This window comes from Coregonus lavaretus (genome assembly GCF_964263955.1).
Source record: "Coregonus lavaretus genome assembly, chromosome: 34".
Lineage (NCBI taxonomy): Eukaryota > Metazoa > Chordata > Actinopteri > Salmoniformes > Salmonidae > Coregonus > Coregonus lavaretus.
Window position 1 is genome coordinate 27,946,838 of NC_140021.1, and position 16,013 is coordinate 27,962,850.

General features: G+C 40.3%; 2 protein-coding genes across 2 annotated transcripts in view; both read right to left on the bottom strand.

The window, feature by feature from the left end:
- The window catches only part of LOC311109170 (coagulation factor XIII A chain-like), a gene marked incomplete at its 5' end in the record, with an annotated part of 108,747 nt that overhangs the window by 65,074 nt on the left and 27,660 nt on the right, over positions 1-16,013 (bottom strand). The gene's annotated exons all lie outside the window — the stretch shown is intronic.
- LOC311109204 (coagulation factor XIII A chain-like) overlaps positions 5,907-16,013 on the bottom strand; it is a gene marked incomplete at its 5' end in the record, with an annotated part of 34,029 nt that continues 23,922 nt past the window's right edge. Inside the window, 6 exons of the mRNA XM_084152053.1 lie at positions 5,907-8,779; positions 9,303-9,439; positions 9,896-10,056; positions 12,065-12,358; positions 14,435-14,597; positions 14,772-14,860. Coding sequence (XP_084008179.1) covers positions 8,638-8,779; positions 9,303-9,439; positions 9,896-10,056; positions 12,065-12,358; positions 14,435-14,597; positions 14,772-14,860 — 986 coding nt within the window. The 3' untranslated portion in view covers positions 5,907-8,637. The remainder of the gene's footprint in view (positions 8,780-9,302; positions 9,440-9,895; positions 10,057-12,064; positions 12,359-14,434; positions 14,598-14,771; positions 14,861-16,013) is intronic.

Consider the following 16,013-nt stretch of genomic DNA (forward strand, 5'->3'; position numbering starts at 1 on the left):
TGACGTAGGATTGGTTGTCAGTGTATTTTGTTCTCACTGTTCCTTTTCACTATTTTAATTCGCCTGAGTTATGTTACGGGTCTTTTTACCATTCACCCTAGGTTCGTAACAGAGCTGTTCTTGCCATAATATGGACTTGGTCTTTTACCAAATACGGCTATTTTATGTATACCCCCTTACCTTGTCACAACACAACTGATTGGCTCAAACGCATTAACAAGGAAATAAATTCCACAAATTAACTTTTAAGAAGGCACACCAGTTAATTTTCATGCAAAGAGTGTGCAAAGCTGTCATCAAGGCAAAGGGTGGCTATTTGAAGAATCTCAAATGTAAAATATTATTATTTGTTTAACACTGTTTGGGTTACTACATGATTCCATATGTGTTATTTCATAGTTTTGATGTCTTCACTATTATTCTACATTGTCAAAAATAGTACAAATAAAGTAAAACCATTGAATGAGTAGGTTTGTCCAAACTTTTGACTGGTTGTGTGTGTATATAAACAGTGCTTTCGGAAAGTATTCAGACCCCTTGACTTTTTCCACATTTTGTTACGTTACAGCCTTATTCGAAAATGTATTAAATAAAACATTTTCTTCAGCAATCTACACACAATACCCCATAATGACAAAGTGAAAATAGGTTTTTATAAATTGTTGCAAATTTACAAAAACGTAAAGATTATTCAGACCCTTTGCTTTGAGACTCGAAATTGAGCTCAGGTGCCTCCTGTTTCAATTGATCATCATTGAGATGTTTCTACAACTTGATTGGAGTCCACCTGTGGTAAATTCAATTGATTGGACATGAATTGGAAAGGTACACACATGTCTAAGGTCCCACAGTTGACAGTGCATGTCAGAGCAAAAACAAAGCCATGAGGTTGAAGGAATTGTGCGTAGAGCGCTGAAACATGATTGTGTCGAGGCACAGATCTGGGGAAGGTTATCAAAACAATTCTGCAGCATTGAAGGTCCCCAAGAACACAGTGGCCTCCATCATTCTTAAATGGAAGAATTTTGGAACCACCAAGACTCTTCCTAGAACTGGCTGCCCGTCCAAACTGAGCAATCGGGGAGAAGGGGCTTGGTCAGGGAGGTGACCAAGAGTCACTGACAGAACTCCAGAGTTCCTCTGTGGAGATGGGAGAACCTTCCAGAAGGACAACCATCTCTGCAGCACTCCACCAATCAGGCCTTTATGGTAGAGTGGCCAGACGGAAGCCACTCAGTAAAAGGCACATGACAGCCCGCTTGGAGTTTGCCAAAAGGCACCTAAAGACTCTCAGATCATGAAAATTAAGATTCTCTGGTCTGATGAATCCAAGATTGAACTCTTTGGCCTGAATGTCAAGCGTCACGTCTGGAGGAAACCTTGCTCTATTCTTACGTTGAAGCATGGTGGTGGCAGTATCATGCTGTGGGGATGTTTTTCAGCGGCAGGGACTAGGAGACTAGTCAGGATCGAGGCAAAGATTAACGGAGCAAAGTACAGAGATCCTTTTGAGAGAAACGTTTGAACGGTAGTGTATATATAGTCTCCCGAGTGGCGCAAGGCACTGCATCGCAGTGCTAGCTTTGCCACTAGAGATCCTGGTTCGAATCCAGGCTCTGTCGTAGCCGGCCGCGTCCGGGAGACCCATGGGGCGGCGCACAATTGGCCCAGCGTCGTCCAGGGTAGGGGAGGGAATGGCCGGCAGGGATGTAGCTCAGTTGGTAGAGCATGGCGTTTGCAACGACAGGGTTGTGGGTTCGATTTCCACGAGGGGCCAGTATGAAAAATACAAAAAATAATGTATGCACTCACTAACTGTAAGTCTCTCTGGATAAGAGCGTCTGCTAAATGTAAATATACTACATGACCAAAGGTCTGTGGACACCTGATCAACGAACATCTCATTCCAAAATCATGGGCATTAATATTGTAAGGGTTGGTGTGAGGTGTGACCCAGGTGCGGTGCAGGATAGACAGTAGGCAGAGATGGTGAAACAAGGATCTTTACTGGTGGTCCCAAAACCAGGATACAAAATAACAGACTTGTCACGATAAAATAAAGGAGAAAATTGGTCTCCAAAAACAAGCTGACAGCAAACATACAAAATACTAACTACGACTGAAAACAACAATGAAACAGGGAGAACACTTCTCAAGTACCTGTACATACGTCTCGCGATCAGACACTGATTAGTACTGTTTGGCATCGAGAAACTAGCAGAGAAAACAGAGCAGGGGAACACAGGGAAGTGAGGGCATAAATACACAGGTGAACAGGTAGACACAGGTGACACCAATAGGATAATGATTAGTTCAGACTGTGAGTGAGGAGGTGCCTAAGGTTGTCGGAGGATGACACCTAGTGGGTCGCTCCTGAACTGCGACCCCCTCCTGTAACATAATATTGAGTTGGTTACCCCTTTGCTGCTATAGCAGCCTCCACTCTTCTGGGAAGGCTTCCACTGGATGTTGGAACATTGCTGCGTGGACATCCATTCAGCCACAACAGCATTAGTGAGGTCGGGCAATGATATTGGACGATTAGGCCTGGCTCACGGTCGGCGTTCCAATTCATTCCAATGGTGTTCGATGGGGTTGAGGTCAGGGCTCTGTGCAGGCCAGTCAAGATCTTCCACACTGATCTCGACAAACCATTTCTGTACAGACCTCGCTTTGAGCACGGGGGCATTGTCATGCTGAAACGGGAAAGGGCCTTCCCCAAACTGTTGCCACAAAGTTGGAAGCACAAAATCATCTAGAATGTCATTGTATGCTTTAGCGTTAAGATTTCCCTTGACTTGAACTAAGGGGCCTAGCCTAAACCATGAAAAACAACTTGACAGTTGGCAGTATGCATTGGGGCATGTAGCGTTCTCCTGGCATCCGCCAAACACAGATCCGTCCGTCGGACTGCCAGATGGTGAAGCATGATTCATCACTCCAGAGAACGCATTTCCACTGCTCCAGAGTCCAATGACGGCAAGCTTTACACCACTCCAGCCGACGCTTGGCATTGCGCATGGTGATTTTAGGCTTGTGTGCGGCTGCTCGGCCATGGAAATCCATTTCATGAAGCTCCCCTGACGAACAGTTCTTGTGCTGACATTGCTTCCAGAGCCAGTTCAGAACTTGGTCGTGAGTGTTGCAAACGAGGACAGATGATTTTTACGCGCTACGCGCTTCAGCACTCGCCGGTCCCATTCTGTGAGCTTATGTGGCCTACCACTTCACAGCTAAGCCGCTGTTGCTCCTAGACATATCCACTTCACAATAACAGTTGACCGGAGAAGCTCTAGCAGGGCAGACATTTGATGAACTGACTTGTTGGAAAGATGGCATCATATGACAGTGCCATGTTGAAATTCACTGAGCTCTTCAGTAAGGCCATTCAACTGCAAATGTTTGTCTATGGAGATTGCATGGCTGTGTGCTCGATTTTATACATCTGTCAGCAACGGGTGTGGCTGAAATAGCCGAATCCACTAATTTGAAGGGATGTCCACATACTTTTGTGTATATAGTTGAGTTAATCCAGAGATTCTTACCTTTGCCTCGATTTGGCAGTACCGTCCGGATCATCATGGCATTTGTAGTTCTTTAGGATAGCCACATTAGCAGCTAATTAGCATTTCATTTTTGGGTGCTAAATACAAGGGAATATATTGATAAACATCACCTTGTCCTAGAGAGATTTACACGGTTATCAAAATGTCACCCCATGGTAAGCCTACACGAAACAAAGCCCTTATTTTAAGGGTTTCTAAAATCCCTCATCGGAAAAATGAATGGTGGTAAAACGATTGGAATCATTTCCCCTTTTGACCGCTAGGTTTTATGGGTATTATGACTCATACTGTGGTACTCTATTCATTTTCAGTCCTGTGGCCTTCACCAAGTGAGATCCTAAGTGAATATGTTGTCATTCAAATTAAATTCTTTAAGACGATCCATATTTTATAACACCTTTTTAGAGTTTAACCCTAATACAGTGGCCTGAATCTCATAGTTTACAGTCCACATCAGGCCTGCAAGTCACATTATGCTGGCTTGTAAAGTGATGCATAATTTCTATTGGAATCCAGCCAGAGTGGGGATATCCAACATTTAGAATTTGTATTCACCCGCAACCTGCATTCAGAATGACTGCCAGGGTTGGGAAGACTAGGATATGAGACTACCTTAAACATCTAAATTGAAACAACCACATCAGTTACGGGTGAAATAAGTCTAAGTAACGGATTGGAATAGTTTAGAAAGAGGTATTTTATTTATATTTGAGTAGCAAAATATGAATTAATCTATGTACAATATGCAAAAACATAGATATTGAAACAGACAATTACTTTTTTTTTTTACCTGCAATAGAGCATGCTTGGAAATATGATAAAATATGACAATGATAGGTGTGGGTTTTGGTTCAACTCTGGTCATTAACACTAACACAGGGGTTATTTTGCACCACAGAGTGTTAATTTAACTCTTGAATCAACACTAGAAATTGTACACGGAAAAATCAACCCTAGTTAACACTAACCAATTTGTATGTGCTATGAAAGGGACACGTCTGCAGGCTTCCATACATTTCAAGAACCTTTTAGAATTTGGAAAAACCGTAGATGCCACGTCAAGAACTCCAAAGTTAACTCAAAGGTTCTTTATCGGGCTAGAGTTCTCTAAGGAACCTTAAGAGCTGAGGAAGAACCATTTAAGAACCTAATACAGTCACCGCAACAACCCAGCCTGGCTCTTTTTTTTAAGAAAACGACCCAACTAAGTGACCCAGTACCTGCAACCCAACAATTGGGTCATCCAAACAACCCAGCATTTTTTTTGGGAGTATTTTACTGTATTTATATTTTAATGCAGTCATCTTGGTTTCATTTGAATGATCTTTTATCTTTCTCCTGTTTTTAACAATTGCAAAGACATTGGCAACTATGTATTTGTAGTCTTCTGTGTATAAAGTGATGTGGAAGGGCAAAAAACGTGGCTGTTCTATGAGTAGTCTGAGGAAGTCGGTAAATAACAAGTGTTTTCAAGTCCAACTTTAGTAACAATGGTTTTGGGAAACAGCTCTGAGATTTAACGATGCTCTTACAAAAAGTTACAAAAAGTTCTAACGATGAACTTCGCCTTAAGATGCTTTTGGGAACCTGGGCTCTGGTCATTTTCTGGTCAGTTTCTTCCCTGGTCCTACCTGGTTATGCTCCGGTCTTCAAGTCTCCAAGATTAAGATGACATTTACCATGTAAGAACATTTCAACGTTAAAACAGTGTTGATAAGTATTGCTTGCGGATTCCAATAATTTCATGAAAGTTTCCCAATGTGCTCTGAGGCCTTGGTTCTCTGCCTCTTTCCTAATGGATGAATTGAGCATTGCTTGGCCTACCCAAAGGAACAGTGTGGAGGAGTATCATCATGTGACATCTGCCATGAAGAGCTCAGTAAACCTGACATGGATACTGTATCACCTGGAAACATAGATAAATTAACTGTGCCTGGAACATCCGAGACTGATGAGCACTGTCTAATAGGATCTCATCCCAGCCTGCTATAATGTTACTGATTTAAGACGGAAGTTAAAGTCAGCTATTATTTCACTTATTTTATAGAATAGTTGCATTTTTAGAGCTTCCTCAAATTCATTTACAGTGGTTAATATGGAACCAATGTCTTGTAGATGGTCTGAATGTTTTCTAGCACTATGCGCAATACCGTTTTTTTTTTAATAAAAAGGTTGGAGTGTTTGTAAGGTGTTTTAGAAATAATTTTTGAATGAATCGGGACCAGTGAACATAACAATGATATTGGCAGTTACAGTGGCCTGTTTACTTTAACCCACCCCATCCGGAAATGTTTTAAAATATTAAATGATTACAAAAAATGTAATGGTGTGACAACAGTATTGTTTTTGAAAATGATTTTATTGTTAATCAAAAGCAGTGCACAGCTGAAATGTTATAAACAGTTAATGGCAGTGAATTTAAATATTTGGTTTGACGCAAAGCCTAAAATTATGTTTTTCCAATATTACTGCTCATGCAAAAACAGTCAAACAAAATAACTGAGGAACAGTGCCCTAAGATAGCTTTTAAATTGTGAAATTATATACAGTGTACATTTTTTTATATTCTGCATTTCAATCTGATGACAAATGATTTACTTAAGGTTAATAGTTTTTTTTTTTTTCATGTTGTTTCCCAAATACGCATAGCTTCTTTAAATGCAGTACCTTTTCTGCTTGATTAAATCTACTGCACATAACACTGGACTGTTGATTAGATTGGAGGTCATGATTATGTGAGAAATCACAGTCAGCAAAGGTTTGTAAGATCGAACAACAGAAACTGAATCTGAGTCAGCTCATTCGAAACCAAATTCAATACCTGAGATAAGGTCTTTATTCATTTCATTAGAATGAATAAAAAACAATTTTGAAGTTTTCTATACATCATATTCATATGGATAGTAACTTTTGAACCTTTTTGTCCCTGAGAATCTTGAAGGGATAACTTTCATGAAATGCCTATGTCAATAACTGCAAGTTTACATGAGTCAACATATATGCAGATTACTGTGACATAACAAAAACTTCAACTTGCAGTTCTACTGATTATGAATGTGCCATGTATAGCTAATTAATGTGTTATGAAGTCCTTATGTAGGGGCCTTCAACTTTAAGTGTTACCAATGCCTGAAAATAGATTGATTTAATAGATATTTGGCATTGCAAAAATACATTATAAGATAAACTAATGCGCTTGTTGTGGTTTGGCCCTCCGTCTTCTGTCCAATTCCAAATCAACTCCTAGCCCCTAGCCCTAGGCATTTCTGGAAAAAAATGTATCCGTGTAAGCAATCCCTTACATGGGCACGTGATCTTATGTGAACTTAATGTGATAACAAGTGACAACATGCAAAAGCAACATGTGAAAACATAAAACTACACGTGAAAACATGATCTCATGTGAAATGTGACAACACAGGGATTCAAAATTTCAACAAATGATACCATGAAACTACAAATTTGAACACAATTTGCAGTATTTATGCATAGTCACTTTAACTCTACCCACATGTACATATTACTTCAACTACCTCAACTAGCCGGTGCCCCCGCACATTGACTCTGCACCAGTACCCCCCTGTATATATAGCTTCCCTACTGTTATTTTATTTTACTTCTGCTCTTTTTTTCTCAACACTTTTTTTGTTGTTGTTTTATTTTTACTTTTTTTTGTTAAAAAGAAATACACTGTTGGTTAAGGGCTGTAAATAAGCATTTCACTGTAATGTCTGCACCTGTTGTATTCGGCGCATGTGGCCAATAAAATTTGATTTGATTTGACTTGATTTCCACGCCACAAAATGTCACATGTGAAACAGAAAATTTTATTTTCAGATGTGAAGGTTTTTCACATGTGAAAATGCAATTCCACATGTGCGAGTTAGATTTTCATGTGAACGTTTTTCACAAGTGAAAGTGAAAATTAGATTTTCACATGAGAAAGTTTTTCATGTGAAAAATAAATTCCACGTGAGAGTTAGATTTTGCAAATTTCAAATGTGAATCTGCAAATCACATGTGAGGTGAAAACATATGAACATGATTACATTTGACATGATTACTAAGAACTGACTTTTCAATATGACCTCAACTTGGATTAGAATTCACAACCTCTGGATTTGGGCTACACTGACTTTTCTGCTGCTCTGCAAAGTCTGTAGAGTTCCTCTACTCATTCATTACCTATAATACATCTCTCCATTTAGCAAAAGAGTGCCATCTGCACTTCTAGATTAGTTAATCCGACTATTCTTTCCTCATTTATTTCATATACTTATTTCAGCAATTTGAGAACTTTTCTGTATAGTTGTCTAATGTTGTCGGGGCATTTTATTCTGTTTTAATGTTACTCCTGAATCAATATGATGAATATAAAAGTTTTTCTTGAGTGTATTTTTAACAAAGCTTGAATTTACTTTACTTAAACCCAAAGCGTAGGTTAAATCTGTCATTGACACAGACATGGTGGAGTAGCAGGAAAGTCGGGATGTCGTGAACCAGGAGGTTGTGGGTTCAAATTCCAGATGAGGACATGTTGAATAATACTTACTGTATAAATAAACATACACAATGTAATCATGTATGTCAAAGTGATTCAAATATATATGTTGAAAACAATATAGTATGTTAAAAGTACTGTTTGTGTATCTATTTAAACAACTTAATTTTGTTTGTAGGGCATCACCTGTGAAATCTCTTTAGAATATTCACATGTGAAATATCATCACATGTGAAGTGTTCCAAAAACACATGGTTTCACATGATTTCACAAGTGAAAATCCACATGTGAATCTTCATGTGAAATATAATCAGATCTGAAGTGTTCCAAAACACATGGTTTCACAGGTGGAAATCTCACCTGTAAAATCATGTGATTTTCCACGTGAAATCAAGTGTTTTTTTCCGTAAGGGATATGGTATTAGCTGAATCTAGCCCTCTCATAGGCTAGGTGGAATTTCTTATCCACCAATCAAATCCTTTCAGATCTACACAACAGCCTCTGTTTGTCCATGGTTTTCCAGTCGATGGCAGGTGATTAACAGGTGGGAGGGGTTCCCTGGACAATGATCAGGCCTGGATGCAGATGGCCCAATTGCCTTGCACATTCCCAAGGACCGAGCAGTCCAGGACAGCATAGATCATTGTATTCACAGACCTCGTAGGGACAAATGACTCCATCCAGGTGATGGAGGCGCCGGTAGCGATCTCACTACAAACACACACAAACACACACACACACACAGATTGGCATTATTTTTTTTTTTTATTTTTTTTTTATTTTTTTACCTTTATTTAACCAGGTAAGCCAGTTGCGACCTGGCCAAGATAAAGCAAAGCAGTGCAATAAAAACAACACAGAGTTACATATGGGGTAAAAAACATAAAGTCAAAAATACAACAGAAAATATATATACAGTGTGTGCAAATGTAGCAAGTTATGGAGGTAAGGCAATAAATAGGCTATAGTGCAGAATAATTACAATAGTATTAACACTGGAATGCTAGATGTGCAAGAGATTATGTGCAAACAGAGATACTGGGGTGCAAAAGAGCAAAATAAATAACAATATAGGGATGAGGTAGTTGGGTGGGCTAATTTCAGATGGGCTGTGTACAGGTGCAGTGATCGGTAAGGTGCTCTGACAACTGACAACTACACTAAATACTAAATATACTAATGTAAGTGTGAGCATCATCATGATGTGAGATCTTGGAGTTGTAAATCCTGTTACCTGTACAACTTTTCCCGGTATGCCATAAAATTAGGCCCTTGCATGGCCATCCTCACGTCACGCAGGCTGAATGGGAGCGGGTTGGTGAACTCCACCTTGACAACTACCTCCTGGTTCACCTGCGCTGGTCCACTCATCTGTTCAAATAGAGATAGTCCATTCACAACAATCAAATGTCATATAATAAATGATAATAATCTAGGGATGATCAACTTTTTGGAATGTCTGCTTGATCAAAGGCGAGGAGAGATGCAGCTTCTAGCAACATAAGTAAGGCTTTAATTGGGTACACTACTACATTGGCTCTTGGACCATCACAATATATTTCAGAACACTTTTACAGAACACTTCAAGGGATAGTTCACCCAAATCACAAAATTACATATTGTTTTCCTTACAATGTCAGCAGTATATGGACAACGTAAAAGAGCAATTTATGCTTTGGTTTTGTTTAAATGGCCACTGTCACCAATTTACTGCTGACAGGGTAAGGAAACCAAAAGGTAAATTTTTTTTATTTGGGCGAACTATCCCTTTAAGAGAATAAGGAAATACATCCTTATAAAGAGGACTAATGGAACTTCCAGACCCACCGAAAAGACCAGCTCGGGGCCTTCCAGGTTCACTATCTGCATGGCCGTCATGTCCTGGTTGTTCTCCATGCTCTTGGCCGTCACCACGAAGCGCAGATTGGACAAGCAACCCAGCTGGGGCATGTACTTCTGGGCAAGCACACCCACCTGTACTCTCGACGCTGTGGGTCACAGGGAGAAAGAGTTTTGACAATAAACCCGAACCGGACAAATTCAATCAACAACAGGCGTACATGTTTGGCAGCACATAACTTTTATAATAATTACCTGATAATTAATATTTTGATTATTTGGGATTCACCGTTGTTTACCATTTGGTACCAGGTTGTTACCTGTAAAGTCTTTTGAAGTACGTACTACAGAGTATGCCATCGTTGCCTCACAATCTCTTACAATACAATACATACAGTGGCTTGCGAAAGTATTCACCCTCCTTGGCATTTTTCCTATTTGGTTGCCTGGTACTAAATATGATTAAAATTGATTTTGGGGGGGATTGTATCATTTGATTTACGCAACATGCCTACCACTTTGAAGATGCAATTTTTTTTTCTTGTGACTCTACAAAGTCAAAACTTTGTAGAGACACCTTTTGCAGCAATTAGAGCTGCAAGTCTCTTGGGGTATGTCTTTATAAGCTTGGCACATCTAGCCACTGGGATTTCTGCCCATTCTTCAAGGCAAAACTGCTCCAGCTCCTTCAAGTTGGATGTGTTCCGCTGGTGTACAGAAATCTTTAAGTCATACCACGGTTCCTCTATTTGATTGAAGTCTGGACTTTGACTAGGCCATTCCAAGACATTTAAGTATTTCCCCTTAAACCACTTGAGTGTTGCTTTAAAAGTATGCTTAGGGTCATTGTCCTGCTGGAAGGTGAACCTCCGTCCCAGTCTCAAATCTCTGGAAGACTGAAACAGGTTTCCCTCAAGAATTTCCCTGTATTTAGCGCCATCCATCATTCCTTCAATTCTGACCAGTTTCCCAGTCACTGCCGATGAAAAACATCCCCACAGCATGATGCTGCCACCACCATGCTTCACTGTGGGGATGGTGTTCTCAGGGTGATGAGAGGTGTTGGGTTTGCGCCAGACATAGCATTTTCCTTGATGGCCAAAAAGCTCAATTTTAGTCTCATCTGACCAGAGTACCTTCTTCCATATGTTTGGGGAGTCTCCCACATGCCTTTCGGCGAACACCAAACATGTTTGCTTATTTCTTTCTTTAAGTGATGGCTTTTTCTAGCCACAATTCCGTAAAACCCAGATCTGTGGAGTGTACGGCCTAAAGTGGTCTTATGGACAGATACTCCAATCTCCGCTGTGGTTATCATTGGTCTCTTTGTTGCCTCTCTGCCTGGTCTGTGAGTTTTGGTGAGTTTTGGTGGGCGGCCCTCTCTTGGCAGGTTTGTTGTGGTGCCGTATTCTTTCCATTTTTTTATAATGGATTTAATGGTGCTCCGTGGGATATTCAAAGTTTTGTATATTTGTTTATAACCCAACCCTGATCTGTACTTCTCCACAACTTTGTCCCTGTCTTGTTTGGAAAGCTCCTTGGTCTTCATGGTGCCGCTTGCTTGGTGGTGCCCCTTGCTTAATGGTGTTGCAGACTCTGGGGCCTTTCAGAACAGATCATGTGACACTTAGATTGCACACAGGTGGACTTTATTTAACTAATTATGTGACTTCTGAAGGTAATTGGTTGCACCAGATCTTATTTAGGGGCTTCATAGCAAAGGGGGTGAATACATATGCACGCACCACTTTTCCGTTATTTATTTTTTAGACTTTTTTGAAACAAGTAATTTTTTTCATTTCACTTCACCAATTTCTACTATTTTGTGTATGTGCATTACATGATATACAAATAAAAATCCATTTAAATTACAGGTTGTGATGCAAAAAAATAGGAAAAACGCCAAGGGGGATGAATACTTTTGCAAGGCACTGTACACACATACTGTACCTGCTGAAACAGGACGGTACCATAAAGCTGTAAAAGGACTGTAAAGTAAAGCATTTTCTATAAGCAGTTGAGTATTTTATTTCAGAGGAGTGGTCTGAAAGCTTTGCAGGACTATCGTACAAAGTTGTGATACATGGAGACATTCTCAAGCCTATAAAGACATACAGTACAGTACGTATGTAAAGAGTCACCCCGGTTTCCACTCACTCTCCATGGGGTTCAGAGTGACGTCAAAGCTCTCCTGCTTGAACTGAGCTCTTTGGATGTTGGTGTAGTACACCGTGGAGCCCACCAGGAAGCCATGGATGGTGCGTGTGTCTTCACTAAGGTTCCTGAAGACCACAGCCATCTGGAAGTCATGGCCAATCATCACCGGCTCCACTGGTGTCTCCAGCGTCATCTCCACGTTAGCCTGTGGGATCTCCTGCTCGTCGTCGTCTTGCATACGTAGCTTGTAGGTTCTCTCGGCATTCTTCATGGTCTCTTTATCCTTACTGCTGCCTGTGCATGTGTGGGGAGATGGAGGGGAATAGAGTTAACATGGGACTGGTGGCCTAGAGTGGTCTAGTGATCTAAACCGCTCTCTTCGGAACACATTTATCGCTGCAGCAACGGTTTGAATCCGGCCCACTGCTAATTTAGCAACTATCTCTTCTATCTTTTCTCTCTCTCTATTACATAAAATAGACAGAAGATTACGAGAGTGGGACTGCCCCACTCCTTAAAAAAACAACCATGGGACTGATATTTAACTTCACCTATAGGAAAACATATATACAGTGGGGAGACAAAGTTTTTGTATACACTGCCGATTTTGCAGGTCTTCCTACTTACAAAGCATGTAGAGGTCTGTAATTTTTATCATAGGTACACTTCAACTGTGGGAGACGGAATCTAAAACAAAAATCCAGAAAATCACATTGTATGATTTTTAAGTAATAATTTGCATTTTATTGCATGACATAAGTATTTGATCACCTACCAACCAGTAAGAATTCCGGCTCTCACAGACCTGTTAGTTTTTCTTTAAGAAGCCCTCCTGTTCTCCACTCATTACCTGTATTAACTGCACCTGTTTGAACTCGTTATCTGTATAAAAGACACCTGTCCACACACTCAATCAAACAGACTCCAACCTCTCCACAATGGCCAAGACCAGAGAGCTGTGTAAGGACATCAGGGATAAAATTGTAGACCTGCACAAGGCTGGGATGGGCTACAGCACAATAGGCAAGCAGCTTGGTGAGAAGGCAACAACTGTTGGCGCAATTATTAGAAAATGGAAGAAGTTCAAGATGACGGTCAATCACCCTCAGTCTGGGGCTCCACGCAAGATCTCACCTCTTGGGGCATCAATGATCATGAGGAAGGTGAGGGATCAGCCCAGAACTACACGGCAGGACCTGGTCAATGACTTGAAGTGAGCTGGGACCACAGTCTCAAAGAAAACCATTAGTAACACACTACGCCGTCATGGATTAAAATCCTGCAGCGTACGCAAGGTCCCCCTGCTCAAGCCAGCGCATGTCCAGGCCCGTCTGAAGTTTGCCAATGACCATCTGGATGATCCAGAGGAGGAATGGGAGAAGGTCATGTGGTCTGATGAGACAAAAATAGAGCTTTTTGGTCTAAACTCCACTCGCCGAGTTTGGAGGAAGAAGAAGGATGAGTACAACCCCAAGAACACCATCCCAACCGTGAAGCATGGAGGTGGAAATATCATTCTTTGGGGATGCTTTTGTGCAAAGGGGACAGGACGACTGCACCGTATTGAGGGGAGGATGGATGGGGCATGTATCGCGAGATCTTGACCAACAACCTCGTTCCCTCAGTAAGAGCATTGAAGATGGGTCGTGGCTGGGTCTTCCAGCATGACAACGCCCCGAAACACACAGCCAGGGCAACTAAGGAGTGGCTCCGTAAGAAGCATCTCAAGGTCCTGGAGTGGCCTAGCCAGTCTCCAGACCTGAACCCAATAGAACATCTTTGGAGGGAGCTGAAAGTCCATATTGCCCAGCGACAGCCCCGAAACCTGAAGGATCTGGAGAAGGTCTGTATGGAGGAGTGGGCCAAAATCCCTGCTGCAGTGTGTGCAAACCTGGTCAAGACCTACAGGAAACATATGATCTCTGTAATTGCAAACAAAGGTTTCTCTACCAAATATTAAGTTCTGCTTTTCTGATAAATAATCAAATGCAAATTAATTACTTAAAAATCATACAATGTGATTTTCTGGATTTTTGTTTTAGATTCTGTCTCTCACAGTTGAAGTGTACCTATGATAAAAATTACAGACCTCTACATGCTTTGTAAGTAGGAAGACCTGCAAAATCGGCAGTGTATCAAATACTTGTTCTCCCCACTGTATACAGTATGTTACTGCATCGATACAGCAGTAATTGAAAAGTAATTTCAAAAACAGTAATAGCATAGTCATTTCTATACTTAATTCTTGTTGCATTAGTTTAATGAGAAAATGTACAAACTGCCAATAACAAACACATTTTTATGAAAATGTAACTTTAAATGTGCAGTTGCACCTTTGCCAGCCCCCTCCCTTGTCCAGGTGCCACATACCTTCTGGGTATTTGTATGTCTGTGTAATGTCCATTGGCTCATAATTGTTTCCACCAACGGACTTCGTCACTACTTTCTTGCCGATATAGGTTGTGTCCACTTGTTGTAACTCGGTTCTCCCAGTTCGTGTGTCTAGCTTGTGGTGGTGAACGTTGCTATTCACCTGAGGTTAAAATAAAATTAATAAATGCGAATATTGTGATTGATTCTAAATAAATAAAATGTATTGCGAGTGTGCGTAATAAAAAAGTTATAAAGCATAAGTGTGCATACACCATGAAGGCATTATGGTGTAACAGTGTTACTGGTTAAGCTCAACGAAAACATATTGTTTTACCTCAGCAAACACAAACGGGGCATCAAATTGATAGCCGAGCATTCCTTTCTTGATGGCTTTGACAGAGCAAGGTCCACAGCGGTAATATCCTGCAAAAACAATGTCAACAACCCATGTATGACACTGTCTGTTTGACGTTTAAAGGGATAGTTCATTTTTTAAAAATATAATAGCTTATTTTCGAATTCCCTAGGGTGCTGTTGTTTCATCCAACTCGTTTTTTTATTCGTTAGCTGGTTATTTAGCATTATATACAATGTATTGAGTGGCATTTTTGTAGAATATAGCAATGCTATTGGAAACGGATTTTATTAGTTATAAGGCCATTGCTACATTCTCCAAAAAGCCAGGAGATTCTGGACGTTATTAAATAACCTAACAAACATTTTCAAGATGCAATCAATGCTTTTCAGAGCCATTTTCTTCATTTTATTAATTTTAAGAAACGGCTATACAGTTACGGTAAATATATTGGCACCCTTGCACTTTTATAAATAATATCCCATTTCCTCTAAAATAAGTTGAAATTGAAAAAAACTTTTGCTGAAATGGCATGGAAAAAAATGATTAGCAAACAAGAGCTAATATTGCACAGCTTTTGGCCAAGATAACTGCCTATCAAAAGCGTATTGTAGCTATCAATGAGCTTGCTGCACCTTTTACTGGAGGTATGACCCACTTTTCAGCTGCAAGCTATTCAAATTCTGCAATGTTTAACGGGTGCCTTTGACCAACTGCTGTTTTCAGATCTCGCCATAGGTTTGATGGGTTCAGACTCAACTCCACTCCAGAACAGTCCAGCGTTTCATCTTGAACCATTTCTGGGTGCTTTGTGATGTGTTTGGGGTTGTTGTCCTGCTGAAAGACCCACAACCTTCGACGGAGACTCAGTTTTTGGACACTGGGTTGAAGAGGGCAGTCCATAAGGAAATCAAGGATCTGGTAAGATTCTGTATGGAGGAATGGTCTAAGATCCCTCCCAATCTGTACTCCAATCTCATAAAACATTTCAGAAAAAGGCTCAGTGTTGTTATCCTAACAAGGGTAGGATGCTGGACTACTGAAAACAGTGGTTTAATCATTTTGACCCCTATGTTTTTTATTTATTTGTATTACTAAATAAAATAAAATCTCTTTCTCTGAGCAACTGTATTTGTATAAAATAATATAATTTCCCAATTTTTGGAGTATACAATATACCTCTGTATTTTTATTATTTATTTTATACAGACTTTTTTGCTC